The sequence below is a fragment of the Macadamia integrifolia genome, chromosome 9 (assembly GCF_013358625.1).
Source record: "Macadamia integrifolia cultivar HAES 741 chromosome 9, SCU_Mint_v3, whole genome shotgun sequence".
NCBI classification, from domain to species: Eukaryota; Viridiplantae; Streptophyta; class Magnoliopsida; order Proteales; family Proteaceae; genus Macadamia; species Macadamia integrifolia.
In genome coordinates, this window is record NC_056565.1 from 7,331,029 (window position 1) to 7,350,722 (window position 19,694).

Here is a 19,694-nt window from a genome sequence, read left to right on the forward strand (position 1 = left end):
CTCTTATTTTTATATGGATGCCATCTAAATGCTTCTGTCAATGACTTCTAACTTGACCATTGTCGGAAGAAAACTTTGTTTTTTTGGTAAGAGAGGAAAACTTGATCCATAGTTATTAGTGTCCAAGTGTACCAATTTTTTTTTTTTTAGATTTACAATATAGATATTAGAGCCATCTATTTTCATTATTTTTTTCCTTATATTTGAAGTATTTGTTCTAACTCAAAAAAAAGATGGCTGTCAATATCTGGCCCTCTTATTTACGAATGGTTGATAATAAATCCTACTGTTATACTATTTTTATATGGATACCATCGAAAAGCCTCTGTCAATGGAATTTAACTTGACCATGATTGAAGGAAATTTTTTGTTTTCTTTTTTTCTGGTAAGAGAGGAAAACCTGATCCACAGTTGTTAGTATCAAAATGTACATGAAGGTTTTCAGAGTTACAAGACAAATATCTTAGCCATCTATTTTCATTATTTATTCCTTTCTATTTTTTCACAAGACATACTCACCTTAATTGACCCTTAATTGAATCAGACTTACTCTCTATCCAACGGATAGAATCAATTAAATCTAAAATCATTTGTCCACATAAAGAATGGTGTCCTTGTGATACATGGAAAAGAAGCACGCCAATGTGACAATAATATTTTGATAATAGGAGAGAGAGAGAGAGAGAGAGAGAGAGAGAGAGATCTTGTATGCATTCCATGGTGAAAACTTACCCAATTATTTTCGTCTAAAAGACTAAAACCTTAATCGCCGGCGTGAGATTTGCAAACCTGTCCTTCATTTCACCCTTTGTTCTCTCTGAGATTTCTCTCCAAATGTTATCATAAAGATTAAGAAACGAATAGCGATAATCGATACAGAGTTTGAAGCAATTTCTCTGTTTTAGAGCATTAGAAGTCTCTGATACAGCTCCAACGGTGAGAATCTTCAACGAAAGGTCAATCTTCATTTACATTTCCTTCTCATTTATTACTGATTTCTACAGCTTGAACTAGTAGATCTAGGGTTTTAAAATGCTGTATTTATTAATATTTTGTTTTTGCAAAATTTAATTCAATTCCTATAGAATTGTACAGAGATGATTGGAGTTGCAAATTTGAAAATTTTATATTTGAGCTAGTTTCGGTTATTAACTTCCATTTCTTTGAGGATATTGGGATGAGGTGAGGAGCTCTGATTACTTAACATTTTTTTTGGATTTTAGTTTGCTTGAGGTTGGAGCTGTGGTTTCCGATGAGTCAATAGTGCTGGATCCAGATCGAGGAGGTGGTGATTACAGGAAGGAAAAAATGAGTGAGAGCGAGCGGTTTCAGCTTGGCACCATCGGGGCATTGTCTCTGTCAGTGGTTTCGTCGGTGTCGATCGTGATTTGCAATAAGGCACTTATTAGTACTCTAGGATTCACTTTTGGTGAGTACCATCTTTCTTTTTTTTTCTGTAAGACTTTGTTTCTCATGTAATAGGAAGAACTAGGACAAAAATGTGTTTTTTTTTTTTTTACTGTCAATCATTTAGGTGTGTATGTGGAGAGGGGGGGGGGATCGATCTTGTATGTTTATATCCAACTTGAGTATGAGTATAAGATTTTCGGTATCCAGTTGTCTGATTTTGAGGTCTTAGAATGGATCTGCTTGAAGTTTATAGTATAAACAACACAAAGGCAACATCTTGAGATTTTTTTTTTGAAATGAGAAACTAATGAAAATAGCTTCCCATAAGGGTACCTTCTGAGTATAATGTTGTAATAATTAGAACAAAGAAAATGATATTTAAAAGCTACCCGATTGTAAACGGGCATAAGTAGATTATTCCATATCCGTCTTAATCCGACATATAGTGTGACATTCTGAGTTGATTGTGGGTCCAATACATGATGCTCATATATGGATTCACATGCTTTCAAAGTAGATTACAAACAGCTAAAGAAATGCTTAACTGTATCTGTTTTGTACATTTAGTTTCATCATAGTATTTTTGGAAATTTAAAATTTCTGGATTGTGTCTTCATAAGGGTACTATCCTACCTTCCCATTTTACTCTTTAAAGTTGTGTCTGGACCTTTCTCCATACTCTTATGGTGCTGAGTTCTAGAGGTAGAGAAAGGTTGAATTAGGCTCTTCCAGCACATAGTTGATGCGTAATCTTTATAGAATCCCTGAAGTACTGACAATATTTTAGAGTTTCTTGTCATCATAAGCAATAAAAAAATTTCTAGCCTTTTAATATATTATGTACTCTGTGAGATCAGGAAGGTTTGATTCATGTTCTGTAAATACCAGTCCTAATGGGACCATGAGCAGGGACCATTCTCTTGGAGTAATCGGTCCAATAAGAGCGTTCCATTATTATTAGGAAGATGGGAGATGAATTATGGTTTTTAGATTTGTTGAAATGATAGATATCAGTATATGATGAAATGAAAGCTTTTGAGGAGAAAATTTTGGGGACAACCATTTCTGTTTGGCAGTGCAAATGAAACATGTGACTATTTTTCCACCTATGGATTCAAAGTCATGACAAGCTATGGTTAAAAAAGGAATAATTTCTTTACCTTTATGCATGGTCTCTCTTTTAGAAAGGTTCTTCACTGTGATTGCGATATATTCTTAACTCTCATCTTGGTGGTGCAGCAACAACTTTGACTAGCTGGCATCTTCTGGTCACATTCTGTTCCCTCCATGTGGCATTATGGATGAAATTGTTTGAACACAAGCCTTTTGATGCTCGAGCTGTAATGGGCTTTGGAATTCTTAATGGGATCTCTATTGGACTCTTGAATCTTAGCCTGGGTTTCAACTCTGTTGGTTTCTACCAGGTAGGATCCCCCTCCCTATTTTACCAATTGTGCTATAAAATTCTTTTTGAGACCATCTTGAAGGAGAGGATTGTAGAATAATCTAAAAAGCATGTAATGTATAAGAAATTTGTTATTTCTACTTGCTCTAGGATTATATTCTGCTACTAAAACCTTTTAAAATGGTGTTAATGCTTTATTTTGTTTGTACTGTTACTGCCTATTGTGAAAGATGATTCATTGACTTTGTTATGCTTTGCAGATGACGAAGCTGGCTATCATTCCGTGTACCGTTCTTTTAGAGATTCTTTTCTTTAGGAAGAAATTTAGGTCAGTCTTGATCATACTCTTGACCTTACTATAAGATGAAGATGCTGGTTTTTAATGTACATCTTCTAAACCGAATGGGTTTGAGTCTCTCAGACCAATTTCTAGTTGTTCAGGGCATTTTCTGTTTTTGTTATGTTTATGTCCACTGATTGGCTAATGATGTGCATGAACATGGTTTTAGGTATCGGTATCAAATCGGTCGTATTGGCCATATCGTATCGATATTGGCTGCATTGGCCATATTGTATTGATATCGGCTGAGACCGATTCCGATACCTGACCGATCTGGGATCGGGTATTGCTATCGGAACATGGGTATAATTGTGAAAAATACCTATTTTTTTAATGAAAAACAAGGGTAAAATTGACTGATCCAACCGGTATGGGACGATCCGGGATTGGTATTGTATTGGTATCAGACGAGACCGTTACCGATAACTAAATCAATGGTCATGAATTATGATGAATATCAATGGTTTCTTGATCTTTGTGTAGTGATATATTTAAGTTGCATACGAAATTTGGTTCTGGCTAAGGTGGTGAACTGATGCGGACTATCAAAGCATGATCATTGGCTCATTGCACCTTGGTACCCATGCTTCGACTGCTGACTTGGTGTTAGAAGTGCCGTTTGATTACTAATACACTTTCATAGACACTTAAATTTAGCCAAAAGCATGATCATTGGCTCATTGCACGTTGGTACCCATGCTTCGACCATTGACTTGGTGTTAGAAGTGCCATTTGATTACTAATAAACTTTCATAGACACTTAAATTATTTAGCCACAGACCACATAATGCTATTTAGTACCTATGATAAACACATATCTGCAATTATTTTTTTCATCTTTACATCTAATTTCAATTGTTTATAATTTGCATTTTACAGGTTAATTTCCACTTGGAAACCTGTATCATAATATTTTTTGATTGTGAAAAATAAACTAGCAATTACTATATTATTCTTCAAAATATATGTACAAAAAATTTAAAAAGAAACCAACATTTAGTATTTTATTCTTAAAATTTTGTACACTACATGATTTATTTATCTACATCATATAAATATTATGCAAGTTGTTTTTCCCTTCTCGTACCCTAGATTTTTGTTGTTGAAGATCATCTATATTTATTTGTGGAGGCAGTTTTCCTTCACCCACTGTCAAGGGAGAAACCTTGACCGAGGGGTTCTGATGGTGTGCAGAGGGTATCAGGGAGCAGTGGGGGGGGGTTATTATCGACTTTGTACTATAGTGGGGGGGGGGGGGCATTTATGACCCTAGATGGGTGTACTTTTCCTCCACCCTTCGTGGGGGAAAACTTTCTTCTTTATTTGAATCATACTGTTTTGAATTAAAGGTCTCTATTTTTTAATCATTTAATTGTTAATATTTATGCTGACCACATATGCAAGTTTGATAGAGGCTTACTTAGTAATGATTTTAATTCTTTTGAATTTGAAGGCTTAAATAAATTGAAGCCGTGAGTGAACATTACTTTATTATGCTTTAAATTCATGAAATGGCTGTAACATTGCACAGATACTATGGTATCATTTTAACTTTATCCAATACTCTTGATGACCCTTGAGGCCACTTGCTGAAATTTCTAGCTTTATAAACGCTGAGTGAATGCAAGATTTAATGGTTGTGAATTGTGATAATTTCTAATGTAGCTGTTTAGGGTCGAGAAGCAGATTTAGTACTCTTTCTAGACTATATGGGGTGTCATAACCTGATCTTGCTGTGATTGAGTGACTTATGAACTACAGTGGTAAGATCAGGGTATGAAGACTGACCATGTATATAATATGGAGTCTGGACCCATGGTTGAATGGGAAATGGGTATTCTCTGTTAGGTACTTTGAGTGACTGATTTTTAAACCGTTTTCTGTCTGGTTCTCCTTTTATTTATTTAATTTTTAAATTATATTTATGATGTGACTGTAGCAGGGCAACTTCATGAGACAATATTGAAAAGGCAGAGACAATGTTTTTTAGTTTAGAGGAGGAATGCTGCATATAATTTATTTTGATAAAGCTTAAGAAAATATCTTTTAAATATGACATGGATGCCATAATTGATACGTACTAATTCTCTATGCTGGAGATTTTCTGTCTCAAAATATCTGGGAGGAAACCATCATGATTACTGAAGTTACCTGTTTTCAGTTTGAATCTTTTATTGGCATTTAACATTTTGATTCAACAACACTTTGTAAGGAGTTTCTGATGCCAATTCTGAAAAAATGATAGACATATGTTGCATGAACAGATGTGAACTAAGTAATCTAGAGGAGAACAGCCATGCTTTCATATCTCATTCATAGTATTGAAAAGGTGAATCTACATATTTCTTGGAGCTTTGATATTTTCTGGCAGGTTCATATTGCAACAATATGACATTTGAAGTATCCAGTGGCAGAATCTAAATATTGTAATTGCATATTCTTTCCATGTTATCTACTGTATCAGCTCTGACTGAAATATTGTTCTTCACTTTGGATCTTTGCTTGTCTCCTATGTCTTGTATGACTTAGTTTACTAATACTTTACTGATCCTTTCCACAGTAGGAACATCCAGCTCTCACTTTCCATCCTGCTTTTGGGTGTTGGAATTGCAACTGTGACTGATCTGCAGCTCAATGCTCTGGGTTCTGTTTTATCACTGCTCGCAGTTGTTACTACATGCGTTGCTCAGATTGTATCCTCAAGTGAAGTTGCCTAATGTTAATATCTTGCTTGAGATCTTCCTTTTAATATATTTGGTTATTAAAGCAATTATATTTTCTGAGATTCTCCTGACTTGCTAGGCCGTGACTCTTTCCTCTTACTTTCATCATTCATTTTTCCTTTTTCATCTCTCTCTCTTTTTCCCATTTTTCATTTTTATTTTGTCATCCATTTCCCATCCCTCACTTCTGCATCTCTTCATTCCCAATTTTTTGTTTGGACCTGAGTTTTCCCTACTTTGTTTTGCATGGATCCATGTGGCTGACCCCATTAATTCAGATAAGACTGAGTTTGTTGTCGTTGAAAGCAGTTATATTTTGATGGGAACAAGCTGGATTTTTTTGATCTAGATTCAACTTGGATGCATAATTTGGCACCCTGTTATTAGAATATTTTGGTGGTTGCAATTTTCTGCTCCCACTAAATAAGCTGTAGTAGGGCATAGTAGGAAGTAACACTGGCCTAGGGATATTCAGTCACTTTACCCACACCCCCTGACGTCCAAGCAGGCACTGCACCCTTACTGCTGTTAAAAAATTAGTGCAGACAGTTGCTGGTATTCAACCTATCCAGCTTGACGGTATTGAATATCCGATCTTATCTTTTTAATGGTTTGGAAAATAATTGCATATGCTATTGAGGAAGGTCCTAAAACTGGTCCCAAATCAATTGAATGAATTGATTTACTAGATTTGACATAGTTGATCCCAAAATGTAAAGTATTTTTCTATTTGTTTGACATGCTCACACAATTGCAATAGGAGCAGTGGTTGATTGGGTAGAAAAGTTGGGAATCCAGTGAATAACCTTCTGTATATCAGCAAGTCATTCTCTTACCTATAGAAATAGTCAGGAAAGAATGCATTGAAGGTGCCTAGAAATGAAATTTATGGTGATAGCTGTTGTGTGACATTGTAGTTGTGGTACCTTCTTCATTGCCATTTCTTTGATCATTGGCCAGAGTTGTAATCATGATGTTGGATGTGTTGACCATGCCTGAAGTGCTAGGCATCAAATTGAATTTTTTGACAATTTCTGTTTGGGATTCTGGGAGTTTATTTGGGGGAAGGGGGCATCCAGAGACAGCTCAGGATTATTTGTTAGTTGGCGTCAAATTGGCCCCGTCGACTGGGTTCCTTGAGATTCAATTATTGAGTGGCACAAACTCTGCAGTAGATATTTATTTGGTGAATTTACGAGAGGCCTGTAAATGGTGCCCAATATTCCGAGTTTAGTAGTTTAATTGGTGAGGTCCTGAGCCCATATGTTGTAAATGTATGTTGGTCCCTGAATGGACACACTTTCTTTATTATCTTTATCATGTATTTTTTTTTTCATGGGTTCATATGGTCTAGATTTCTTTTGTATCTTTTGTTATATTTCTCATGCTTTCTGTAATAAAGGTGCATTCTTCATAAAAAAGAGATGATATTGTAGAGAATTGTCTTTCTTATACCAGCATAAGTAATCTGTGTCTCTTGTTTAAGATCTTGACCAGTTCTTCTCAGATGACCAACACCATCCAGAAGAGGTTTAAGGTTTCTTCAACCCAACTTTTGTATCAGTCTTGTATCAAGCCATGACCTTGTTCATTGTTGGTCCATTTCTAGATGGGCTTCTGACTAATCAGAATGTCTTTGCTTTCAAGTATACGCCTCAAGTGTTGGTGAGCACGGGAAAACTTTTTATTTGTTTATTTATTTATTTTTATAAAATTTCCTGCTTCTTAAGTTATCTTTTGGGATGTTCTAATTGTCTAATTTTTATTGCAGGTATTCATTGTCCTTTCCTGCCTGATTTCTGTCTCTGTTAACTTCAGTACATTTCTTGTAATTGGAAAGACATCTCCTGTTACCTATCAGGTCCTAGGCCATCTGAAAACATGTCTAGTTCTGGCTTTTGGTTATGTTTTACTTCGTGACCCGTTTAGCTGGAGAAACATTCTTGGAATCCTGATTGCTGTTGTTGGAATGATACTGTATTCTTACTGCTGCACTCTAGAGGGTCAGCAAAAAGCCAGTGAAGCACCTGCACAGTTATCACAGGTATTACCTGCTCTTTACTTCTATCTTGTATTGTTCTTATGTCCCTAGGGTATTTCTCTTGAATAAGTGGGATCATATCCCATCTGCCCTGCAGCCAAAATTGTTGCTAGCATACCCAAATGAGCCCAACAGGCGTGGGGCTTGCAGTAACCCAATTACCTCCCCAAGTGCCATCTCTGAGCGCTCTGTCCTTTTTAATTAAGGATTAGTTTCAAGTGGCCTATGCATAATAATTTGGAAAGTTACGTTTCATGTAAAAAAATTTATTTGACGTATGTTTTGATCTATACTAAAAATTTTCATAATAGTTGCTTAGGAACATATTCCCCTGAAGCAACAAGCAATTAGGTCACAACAGTTGCATACTATTTGAGCATTCTTTTCTCCAAAAATCATTTCCTACGCATAGTCAGGAAATAATGAGCTGGCTTTCGTCCTCTTTCCCATATTACCATATGTTAGTAATGGGATAAGTGGGACCCCACACCCCCCCCCCCCCCAAAAAAAAAAAAAAAAAAAAATTCTACATAATTGTTGTCTTTATGGTAGTATGCTGATTTAGTTCACTTCTCATTTCTGAATGCTCCCAGGGAAAGGAAAATGAGTCTGATCCTTTAATTAGCGTGGAAAATGGAGCAGGGGTTGTGAATGATGGTGTTGTCCCAACAGCCCCTGTCTGGAGCACAAACAAAGATCTTCATGCATAAAGGTTTCTCTGATCTTCATTAATCCACACAATTTGGGACAGATAAACAGTAATGTTCCAGCGATGGAGATGTCAGGAACAAGTGGATGGTCTTAATGAAGTTCATCTACCAATCTATGTGGTTTATCTAAATCACAGGGAATCACTATTATAATAGTTAGCATAGTTGAAAGAAAAATACATTTGTTTTGATTAAAGTTTTGTCTACCATTATTATATGAACCAGGTGCACCAACAAGCAATTCTCTAGTTGGATGCAATGCAGTTAAGTTGTACGTTGGGTATCCTTGTTCCTAAATACTGGCGGAAGAAAGATGATTTATTAGGGTAAATTCCTTTCAACTACAATCATTATTTTCTTTGTGATCTGTGATGCAAACGAAGACATGCAACTTCCCTGATCAATTCACTTGTGTCTCAATCAAACGATGTATTCATTAAGCTTCTTTTTTTTTTTTTTTGCACTTTACATTTGAGAAGGATAATGATTGCTAATTTTTCTGGGAATTTTAATGAGATATTTATATGCTTTATGTATTGAGTTAACCACTACATTGTATTTCTGCACTTTGAAGGGTAAAACCATCATATAAAATGATGAAAGGGAGGTTTGTTGAAACTCTTTTAAGTTACTTTCAGATGTCATTGAAGCAAACTGGCTTCCAAATCATATCCCTCTGCAACCCTAGTTAGTTCCTGAGCTCTCTTTGCTTGGAGCTTCCAATCAGTCTTGAGCAATAGATACAACATCATACCCAAGCATGAAGCTTCTGCTGCCACTAGCCCAATCCACAACCCCAAAAATCCCATCTTGAAACTCACGAAAACTGCAACCGGCAACCCGATGAGGTAAAAGGATCCAAAATTTATATTTGCTCCAACCTTTGGCCGTGCAGACCCTGTAAAGACTCCACAAGCAGCTGTCTGGGGAGCATTTCCAAGCTCACAAAATCCTACTATGGGGAGTGAAAGTGATGTCAAAGCAAGAATCTGTTCATCTCCTGTAAACATCTTTCCCCACACATTCTTCACAGCAGTTGTGAAGGCCACAGCTGAAAGTCCACATGCTACTGCTACAGAAAGCCCAATTACTGCTGCCGATTGAGCTCTCGCCGGCCGGTTAGCCCCCAACTCATGACCCACACGAGTCGTCAGGGCTGTACTTAAGGAATGAGGAAATGCATAGATTAAGCCTGTTGTCTGGATGAGGATTCCCATTGCAGCAATACAGGCCCGTGGATTAACTAATATTCCACACAAAAGCTGCATCAGTTCATACCACCACCATTCTAAGCATACAGATAATGCACTAGGAACTGCCAGAGCAAGTAAAGGACGCCAACCCATAAACCATGAAGTCATTGATGCTTCACTCCAAGGCTTTATTGCTTTTCCAGATGCAACTGAGTATACTAACAAACCCAAAATTAAGTTGTATGAGTGAGAAGCTGAGGCCAGTGCAACACCCTTCACCCCCAAATTCAAGTATATGACAAGTAGATAGTTGATGGGAAAGTGAAGAACAGATGCAAATATTGCAGCCAAGGTGAGTGGTGTGGTTAATGCTTGGGTCCTTAAAAAGATCCTCAAAGGGTGGAGGTTAGCCTGGGCAAACAAATCTGGAAGTGAGAAAACGAGGATCACCTGAGCCACTGAGGTGACAGATTTATCTTGACCCACCCAAAGCATGATGTGCTCCATGTTTAGCCACATAAACGAAATGGGTATACTGACGAGCATAAGGAGACAGACAGTCTTTTGATAGGTTTGGCTAAGAACACTCCATCTGTGGGCCCCATATGCTTGACAACATATTGGTTCCATCCCTATTGCTAACCCTTTTATAACAGAGTACCCGGTGATGTTAGCGAACCCCATTGCCAATGCACCACCAGCTAACTCAATATCCCCTAGATGTCCCAGGAACAGCGTGGAGATGATTGATTTGGAGTACAAAAGAAGGCTTGTCAATAGTATGGGACAAGCGATCTTCGCTAGAGATTTAAGCTCCTCTTTGACCTGCAAAGATTTCACAAAAATTAGGGTTATTACTACTCATCAGAGAGAGAGAGAGAGAGAGAGAGAGAGAGAGAGAGAGAGAGAGAGAGAGAGAGAGAGAGAGAGAAGAGAGAGAGAGAGAGAGAGAGAGAGAGAGAGAATTAAAAAAAAAAAATGACTGAGGGCAAAAACGGAAAGGAAAAATGGTTACAAAAATCAGTTGTAACAACCTTGTTTACAAACAGAATTTCCATTATTATTATTATTATCATGATCATGATGCAACCAAACAATTTCAATTTCTAGACCAAAAAATTATTTATTGACTTATTTTAACAAATCAATATCAAAATTGAAATAGAAATTCAATCAAAGAAAACTTCATACGGTTATGTATTGTCTTCATCTTTTTGGTGAGGTGAAATCTAAAGCCATAAAGCAACTTAGAATGGTCTTTTTTGTGTGTGTGTGTGTGTGTGTGTGTGTGTGTATTAACGATGGATATCCAGGCCTTTGGCTTGACTAGTACCACGGGCCTATGCTGACCCCATGATTGCATGGGTTGGGTCATACCAGAGTTGAATGAGAATCATTCAAATTTCACCGGAAGCAATAAAGAGCACTAAACACCTCGTGTAAGTGGCCCCAAGGAGGTAAGAGGACTTGAATTCAAAATCACACGCTTTCTGAGGCGAAGGTCCCTTATCAAGTCAACTTCTTGGGTTTAAAGCAACCTAGAATTTAAACCTTAAGCTGATGAAACCCATGAAACCAGAAATCTGAATCTAGGTACCTCACTGTGAATCTGAAACAATGAAACTCACAGATATGAAATCACTAAGAGATGATTGAGATCTCCCAAACTTGAATATACAACAATAGTAAGGGTATATGATGAATTCTTTCATAACATTAGACTGTCCTATGTTAATTCTCATGATTTCTGAGTAAAGATTAAAATAATTATGATTCAATGAGTCAAATCTTGGATATTAGTTTATAATTGGCAAAACTTAAAAAAAATCTAGCAAGAACTCAACACTAACATGATGAAATCCTTTTTGAAGCTAGTTTTGAATAATGAATTCCTCTCACTAATTTAAGTTTTAATAATTTTCATGTAATGGTCTCACACCGAGAGGCAAAGTCTTGACCCACTATTTTATTTATCCTCCCAAAATTTAATATAGTAGGTCAACAGTTGCACCTTAGCTAAGAACCCACCTGCTACTTTGCCCATTTACACCATGTGGACATATCATTTAGTTGTTCTAAATTTTAACCATTAAAAGGTGTGGAATCCCTTGGATAAGCAAAATATCAGACTTAGAGTCTTTCTCAATCCATGGTATACCATGTATGGGTTTTCCTTTTCTAAAAATTCTCTATCTTTTTCAAAGAAAAATTAGCCCATTTCAAATAATTTTCAAAATATTATTCTAATATGTAGCAACTTGTCTATTGAACAGAAGAATAATTAACACATAAGAGAAGGATGAGAAAAAAAAAGTAGACAAAGTTCAGGAACCAACAAATACTATCATGTGGCAAGCAGACCTAACTATAGGAAGGGTTCTTAGTTGAGGTTTAGCTGTATTTCTCCTCTTAACTTTTATTATCTAAAATTTTTCTTTGATCATTTTTTGCAGAATAAATACATCTTTTTATAAAAAGAGTGTGTGTACACTAAGTTCTACTTCATTGTTTCTAAAAAACAAATTCAATTTCTTAAATTATATGCTATGACTTATGGTTAATGAAGGAAAGGTGGTGTATTGTAAATATATTGTTGTAATACATATAATGACCAAAGAACTCTAGTGCCTTGAGGTGACTTGCTCAATTATCTCATAAATGGAGAGTCCCACCATCTTAAAGCACTATTTGAATACTTATAGTGATAAAATATGCAATAGTATCCAAGTGAGTGCTTATATTTATCAATATTTAAATAAATATTTACTAAACTACCATAATATCCTTTATTTATTAGTAAATATATTTAGATTTTGTTGATATACAATATTATACCACAGTTGTTCTCTTGAACAAGTACTTTTGTTGAAGAATATAAAATGGGCAAAGACTTCTTCCTTCTCAGTTTGTAATGAGGCCTCTCAACGACTCAACGTGGTCTAGCCTTTGTGACCAACGTGGATGGCATTTTAGGGAAGGTCCCCTGCTGGACTACCAATGTGTCATGATTTGGGTTTCATCTTCCTACATGAGTTACCATGTTAAGACTTTTATCCTTGTATTTTCAACTATAATAACACGGTTATCTCAAAACTGTCAAAGATGAAATATCAATCACTTTCATTTTTTCAATTTTTCATATGGACGAAGTAGTTGAAGGTTGATGTCTTGTATTCTGTTTTATTCTTTTTGTTTTTCCTATAAATTAAAAGCAATGAGGGTTATTAGGGTTACAAGGATTTCTTTGCAAGTACGGAGAGGCGTGAGGAAGAAAGTTTGTAACCCTTTTCTCTATTGTTAGTAAAGACTACTCTCATCTCAATGTGACCGTAGGCTCTTCACCGAAGCCCATATATTTTTATGTCTTGATTGCATGATCGTTTCGTCTTTCTGTTTCATTTTGTTTTTGCATCATGAATACTTTTATTATAATTGTTACTTGAAGAAATCAAAATTAATATTTTCATAACCTGTCAAGGGGCTGAGACACACAAACAAACTGTCTTGTGTATGTTTTGTTCAGCATAGATCTAAATGATTTTTTTTTTCCCTTTTCTTTTTGAGTCCCTTTGGGTTTTTATTTATTTATTTTTTAGTTTTTAGTTTAGTGTGTTCTTTGGAGCTCCTTTAGAAGCTATGGCACTAATAATCCTCCAGTCCCACAAAAGGATATCAGGCTCCATATTTATATCCATGCTACTAATAATTAATAACAGGAGACAAAGATTTTCAACCATTAGAACTATTTTATATTACTTTACATAAAAAAACATACTTATATCTTTTGGTACCACTTAGAGCACTTTACCCTATTATTGGTACAACCATACAATCTTGCCTAACCAGTATTCTAGCTACATGGTATATGATCAAGGGCATGGGTCAATCAAAACCATTAAAAGTGGAATGATTCAAATTTATTGAGGCCCTTTGGGCCCACTATGTAAAAAGTCATCTTCGGTCCAAAAATTGTTCAAATATTTAAAAAAAAATTATTTTATTTTATTTTGATAATTTATATAATTTATTGAACTCAAAAATTTCCTATGACTAGGGGTAAGCTAGGGTCTACTTATTACTAAAATTTGAGTTCCCACATATGTCACTTATTTTGGGATGGAAATTTCTAATATTCTTGTGTATAATTATTCTTCCCCACTCCTTCCTAATGGAAATTCAAAAAGAAAAAAAAGAACAATTTTTTATCAAAATATGGAAAGAAGAGGAAGATAGACAGTCCTTAGATAAAAGCACACAACAGTTGGAACACAAAGAACCGAAAGAAGCACGGAATATTGTACTAATTATTTTGAACAGGGATGGAAGTCTTGTAGTGCATGAGGGTATACTCTACTATCATGGATCAAAGTCTCAGTCTGTACCACTCACCAATTATGTGCTACAAAAGGATGGTATCAGAACTTCAAATACTGAAGTGGAGCCCTCAGCCTTTCCTTGGTACTTTATGAATTTGCTTCCAACTGAAGAAGAAAGTTTTCCTTCAGTATAGATGTACTCTTCACCCATGGATGGAGGTTCATAATTACTTTGTCCCCTATTAGATTAAGGTCTGAAATGACCTTCAACACTATTCTCAGAGTCTCATCTTAAATGAAAGTGTATACCTAATGCATAAGACTCCCACCATTACATAATCTAGGAAAGTTTATAATGTACGTAGATTAATTTACCCCTGCTTTATAGAAAAGTTGTTTTTCAAAGTCCCATTTGACAGCCAAAAAATGGTTGGTGAGAAGATTCTCTCCTCGCCATGGAAATAAACTCGACAAACTAAAGAGAGGGTAAGTGAAAATTTATCGAAAACCAAAATGAATATTTTTGGTTATCATTATCTAACCAGTAGAACTAATTGAAAACATTCCTAGTTTGGTTATTCAATTTCAACGAAAGAGTTTCGTACAAGGGAAATATAAGATAGAATCTTTACCCTAGATCAATGAAGGGTTGGAAATGATATCATCCCATATAAGCTCCACATGGTCAGGATAGAAAATCAGGGAGCATCAGTGTATGTCATTATGTGAGCTGGGTATAAAAGAATCTTTTAAAGGGCAACATATCCATTTTTTCCTTAAATATTATTATATTATTTAGTTATTTTTGGTAGAATATTATATTATTTAGTAAGGGTTACAAAAAAGGTTTCACTTTGTTTTTGAAACTGATTTCCTTTCCTGCCCTTTATTTCCAATGAGGGGAAATAAAGGGTGGGCAAATGAGATTCCCATATGTTAAAGCTTTTCTCTCTTCATAACCCTCATTCAGATACAGTCCAAAAGTCTAAAGACCCGTTGCTTTCACATACTTTCCGATGTAGCTTTCGCCGGGGAAGAGCATGCCAGCCGTTCAACCAGCAGACCAACCCAAAAAAGAGAGAGAGAGAATATCCCACCTCCCAAAGCAAACAGAAACATTAACCATAAGAACTCTCCATTTCCGATTGGAAAGAGAAAGTTAGAATAAAAAGAAAAAGAAGAGAGAGAGAGAGAGAGAGAGAGAGAGAGAGGGAATTGAAAAAGAAAAAAACCCAAAAGCTTCAACAGCAAAGTTGTGTGTTTCTGATTTGAAAGAAGGAAAAAAAAAAGTATGAAAGGTGGAGGGGCATGTTTGGGTTACCTCATTCATCGTCAAACATGGAAGAAAGCCCTTGATGTTGTCATCATCATCATCTTCTTCTTCTTCTCCTTCATTTCTTATCTCGTTATCATCTTGTTCTTCTTCATCTTTTGTCTCTGCAACTTCATTTCTTTCTCCATCATCAGTGGAGACCAAGAGACGATCACCACATAAAACTACTTGAGATTCTTTGTTTGGGCACATAATGTTTGAAAGCACAACCAGCACCAACAACCACATCACCTATACATAAAAGAACACCAAAATATATATACAACTTAAAAGAAAAGAAATTGAAATTAACAAGAAATGGAGACAGATCAACTCAATGAAAAGGGAAAAGGAAAGCATATATAAGTTAGTGTTTCTTCTATATGGGCAGACCTTCTTGTTGACTTCAAATGCTTTATTCTTCAACTCAAGGAGGAGGGTCTTGGTTCCATGGCTTGGAACTTGGACGTGTTCATGGAGGGTAGGAAATTAAGGAAGAAAGGCTTCTTAGGGCGTTGGAAAATGGGAAACAAATGGAACAGAAAACAACAGGAGACGCAGTCCTAGGCCACTTATTTATACACTTTTAAGGTATTTTTTATTTTGGCTAGTACGAACATCTAATATCAGGGTTATATAGTACCTAATTAAAAACAAAGCATGGTTTAACTATATATGTATACTATAACCTTTAAGGCTTAAGAGGGAAATGGTTTCCTAATTTTCATAGTAGGTTTGTCAACTGGTTGGTTTTGGTTGGATCGGATATGATTGGTCCGATATTGATCAGATGATTTTTGATCCTTTTTTGATTTTTAATATATAAGAAATTCATTCCAATCAATTTATAAACTTCAAGGAAAAGAAGCTTGAAAGGCAGCATGCCCCTTCAGTTGTTGGTACAATTAGTTTTATTTCTATTTCTAAAGATCACAATATTTGGACTTCTGGAAACCTAGTGACTCTGCCTAGTAAGACCTAGTCAAGGCGAATACAAAAAATATAGAAAATTCATTAAAAAAAAATAGGGAATGTAAAAGAAATATTGCATAATGCAAATTTAGAAAGAACAAATGTGTTTCTAAGAAAGAAAAAATTCCTTAGACTTTGAAAACGCCATCAATTTTCTCCAAAAGTTTCTTCACCTTCTGCTTGCGTTGATCACAATGAATGTTCACTTTGAGATCGCAAATCTGAAATAATTAACAAAAAAATTAAAAAGACAGATTGTATAAGAGAAGATAAAAAGATTGAGTGAGATGAAAGAGAAAACACTAGAAAGATGTTTAGCGATGAAAAGAGGGGAAAAATTAGTCACCTAAAAATCCAAGGAAGGAAAATCAAGGAGAGCAGAGAAATATCTTGCTTCGTCTACTTAATTAGTGTTGCTTGCATGCAAATCTAGATTGACAAAATATGTGTGTGTGTGTGTGGGAGGAGAGTTTTAGACATCTCTCTATCTCCACTTCCCCTACTATAGGATGCATTTGTTCTATGAGAGAAAGCGAGAGATCCAAACCTGTTGTCACCTCCGGAGTTACAGACTTGCATGTAGCCGAAAGGAAGAGAGGGGAAGCTTTGCCACCGAAAAGTTACAAAGGACTTCGGGTTTCGTTTGCCCTAAGCGAAGCCGAAATGTCGATTAGGAGTAGCGACTCGAGGATTTATAGTGTCTGAATGACCCACCATTAGGTTGGGATAAGGATGAGTTGTTGTAGTGTCCGCGTGATACGTCAGTAGTTGCATTTAAAACGTGACACCTTCTCTTATTTCCTATTATCTTATTCTAAAAAGATTTATAAGATAGGGGTATTAAAGGATTTTCAAAATTTAGTCGAAAGTGAAATATCATTATGTCATTAACATGGAAGTACACTTGTGATAATGAGACTATGACCCTCCTTCGAAAAAAAGTTTGTGCTATACCCAAAAGGGCAAAAATGTAAGGTTATAAATTATTTGACACTTTGAAAAGTGTCAATAAGAAAATCCCCTTTATTGATTGATTTGACTTACTTTTCTTTTTTGGGTGAATAAAATAATTCATTACCAAAGTAGAAGAAAATACATACAAAACCCTAATAAAAAGGGGAGGGGGAGAGGAAGCGGCTAAGGATCCACCCTCATGAAAGGGAGGGTGCCCTAAGCAAAGTAGGGGAGAGACCACAAGATACAACAATGTGACTGTTCCTTAAGGAGGCAATACATGTTTTTGTCACTCGAGCAGTTTTAGCTTTTATATCAAAGGATATGGAATCCCAAATCTGATTAGTCGTGCGAGAGTGGGATGTCCATTTCCTTCGGTTGTGCTCCATCGAAATTTAGTTGATGGTAGCCAAAAAGCAAGTTTACCCACAATGTCACAGATGGAAGATCCTTTGAAAGTCATGTCCACCTAGATCCATTCCCTTTGAAATGGAAGAATAATCCTGTTTCTAGGCCACCATTTTGTTCGAACCCCTTTCCAGATGTTATGGGAAAAAATGACGTACAAAGAAGAGATGCTCAATGTCTTCAAGCTCAGACCCACATAGACAACACAAGGGGGAGACAGGGATCATCCGGCTGATAAGGAAGGCTTCCGTAGGCAAGCAGTTAGAGAAGGTCCAACTAGCAGTAAAACTCTGACGAGGAATGTTATGTTTGAATCACACAATCTTGTGCCAAGGGGAGTGAATGCCCCAAGCTCTGATGAACTCTCAAGCAGCTTTTGAAGAGAAGCAACCATTGGAGGCAGGAGCCCAAATAATGCAGTCTCCTCTTATCCTTTGAACTTCAGAGATGGGGGGCAATGAGGACCAAATATTAGCCAACAGAGAGGAGAAGGAGATAGGCGGAGTCCACGTGCTCGAGGACAAGATAGTGTCAACAAGAGCCTGCTTAGAAAGACCTAAGTTGTATATGGATCTAGCACTAGTGAGATGAAAAAGAACTCCCATCAGATGCCAATGGTCGGGCCACAAAGAGGTGGAGGAACCATCGCCAATCAGAGAGAGGATTGCCCCATTGACAATAGGCCTTATAGCCAAGATCTTACACTAGACACATGAGGCATCAGTCGAGACGAGAGCTGTCCAAATAGAATTCAAGCGGAGAAGACCCGAATAAACCCAATTCATCCAAATACTCTTCTTTTTGGAGACTATCTTCCAAATCAGCTTGATGATACCTGTAGAGTTAACATCTTGGATGCTCCTTAGCCTTAGGCCACCCTCAGATTTTGGGAGGCAAATAGCTGCCCAATTTAAAGGGCGAAGGAATTTGGAGCCCTTTAAGTTGGGCAGCTGCCCAATGTAGTTACTTAATTAGTCAATATCCGGTTTTGTTATGAATCCATAAGTGTGGAATTAACTAGGTTACCATGACATTTGCATTTGGATTAGTCATATTTGGAGTCATGTAGTTTCTCGTTTATTCCAAATGAGGGAAACAATATTGTTGACTCCCTCGCCAGGAAAGGCCAGTCTGTAACATGTAGGACTGATTAGCCTATATTCACTCTATGGATTCTTGAAGCTTGTAATTTAGAAGCCGTGTGTTTAACACGTTATCATCAATAAATTACTAATTATCAAAAAATAAAATAAAAATTGTGAACCCAAGTTTAGATTCGGACCTGCAAATATTAAATCAAGAGCCAACTCATTGCATTCCTATATCCATCAATTGTCACCAATTTGTGAAGCTGTTGGTGGTTGAGGAGCTAAAGAGGGAGGTGATTGCTGAAGAAAAGAAGAAATGATAAAAGTCTCCACAGTTGACTCTCTAATGATGAATATTTGATAAGTTAAACTTGCAACAATATATAATATGGAACTGACTTGGTTTCATTGTGCATAACTAAATTGATTATTTTTCAGCTGCTCTCAGATATTATTAGTTAATAGAACATGTACTATTTACACGAAATTGACTTTAGTAATACAAGAAAGAAATGTTCAAATAGCAGATATGTTTTATTCAATTATATTCACTTTTTAAAGCAGGAAATAGAGATAAGGATTACAATTTTTTATTTTTTTTTAAATAATCGAAGAAAAAAAAACCTTGCAATGACTTATCTTATTACTAAATCTTGCCTCTCAATTGTTAATTAATATAGGGATATCTAATTTCTAAGTCCACGAAATAAGAATGAGTTCTTCGTTTTTTTTTTTTTTTTTTTTTCCGATGTAAAGATTAAAATTTATTGAATATAATAGTATATGGACTTGGGTTACGCACGTCATAACCTTCATCCTTAG

At 36.0% G+C, this 19,694-nt stretch overlaps 1 protein-coding gene and 1 pseudogene across 2 annotated transcripts; one reads left to right on the forward strand and one right to left on the reverse strand.

The window, feature by feature from the left end:
* The first annotated feature begins 641 nt into the window (after positions 1 to 641).
* LOC122089246 lies at positions 642 to 9,033 on the forward strand (annotated as a pseudogene).
* A 90-nt stretch (positions 9,034 to 9,123) lies between these two features.
* Positions 9,124 to 17,075, reverse strand: LOC122089245 (protein DETOXIFICATION 53). Of its 2 annotated transcripts, XM_042658822.1 has the most exons (4): positions 16,970 to 17,075; positions 16,596 to 16,643; positions 15,460 to 15,702; positions 9,124 to 10,647 (listed from the first exon to the last, which is right to left on the reverse strand). In XM_042658822.1, the coding sequence occupies exons 3-4, from the start codon at positions 15,697 to 15,699 to the stop codon at positions 9,271 to 9,273; spliced, it is 1,617 nt and encodes a 538-aa protein (XP_042514756.1). In that variant the 5' UTR covers positions 15,700 to 15,702; positions 16,596 to 16,643; positions 16,970 to 17,075; the 3' UTR covers positions 9,124 to 9,270. The 2 variants fall into 2 exon arrangements, with proteins under 2 accessions (XP_042514756.1, XP_042514757.1); XM_042658823.1 differs by lacking the exons at positions 16,596 to 16,643; positions 16,970 to 17,075 and adding an exon at positions 15,844 to 16,553.
* Between the last annotated feature and the right edge of the window lie 2,619 nt (positions 17,076 to 19,694).

Coding starts and splice junctions, on each gene's coding strand:
- LOC122089245 (XM_042658822.1), bottom strand. CDS start 15,699: ATGTGGTTGTTGGTGCTGGTTGTGCTTTCAAACATTATGTGCCCAAAC. Junction 10,648..15,459: donor CATGTTTGACGATGAATGAG/GTAACCCAAACA, acceptor AAATCTTTGCAG/GTCAAAGAGGAGCTTAAATC.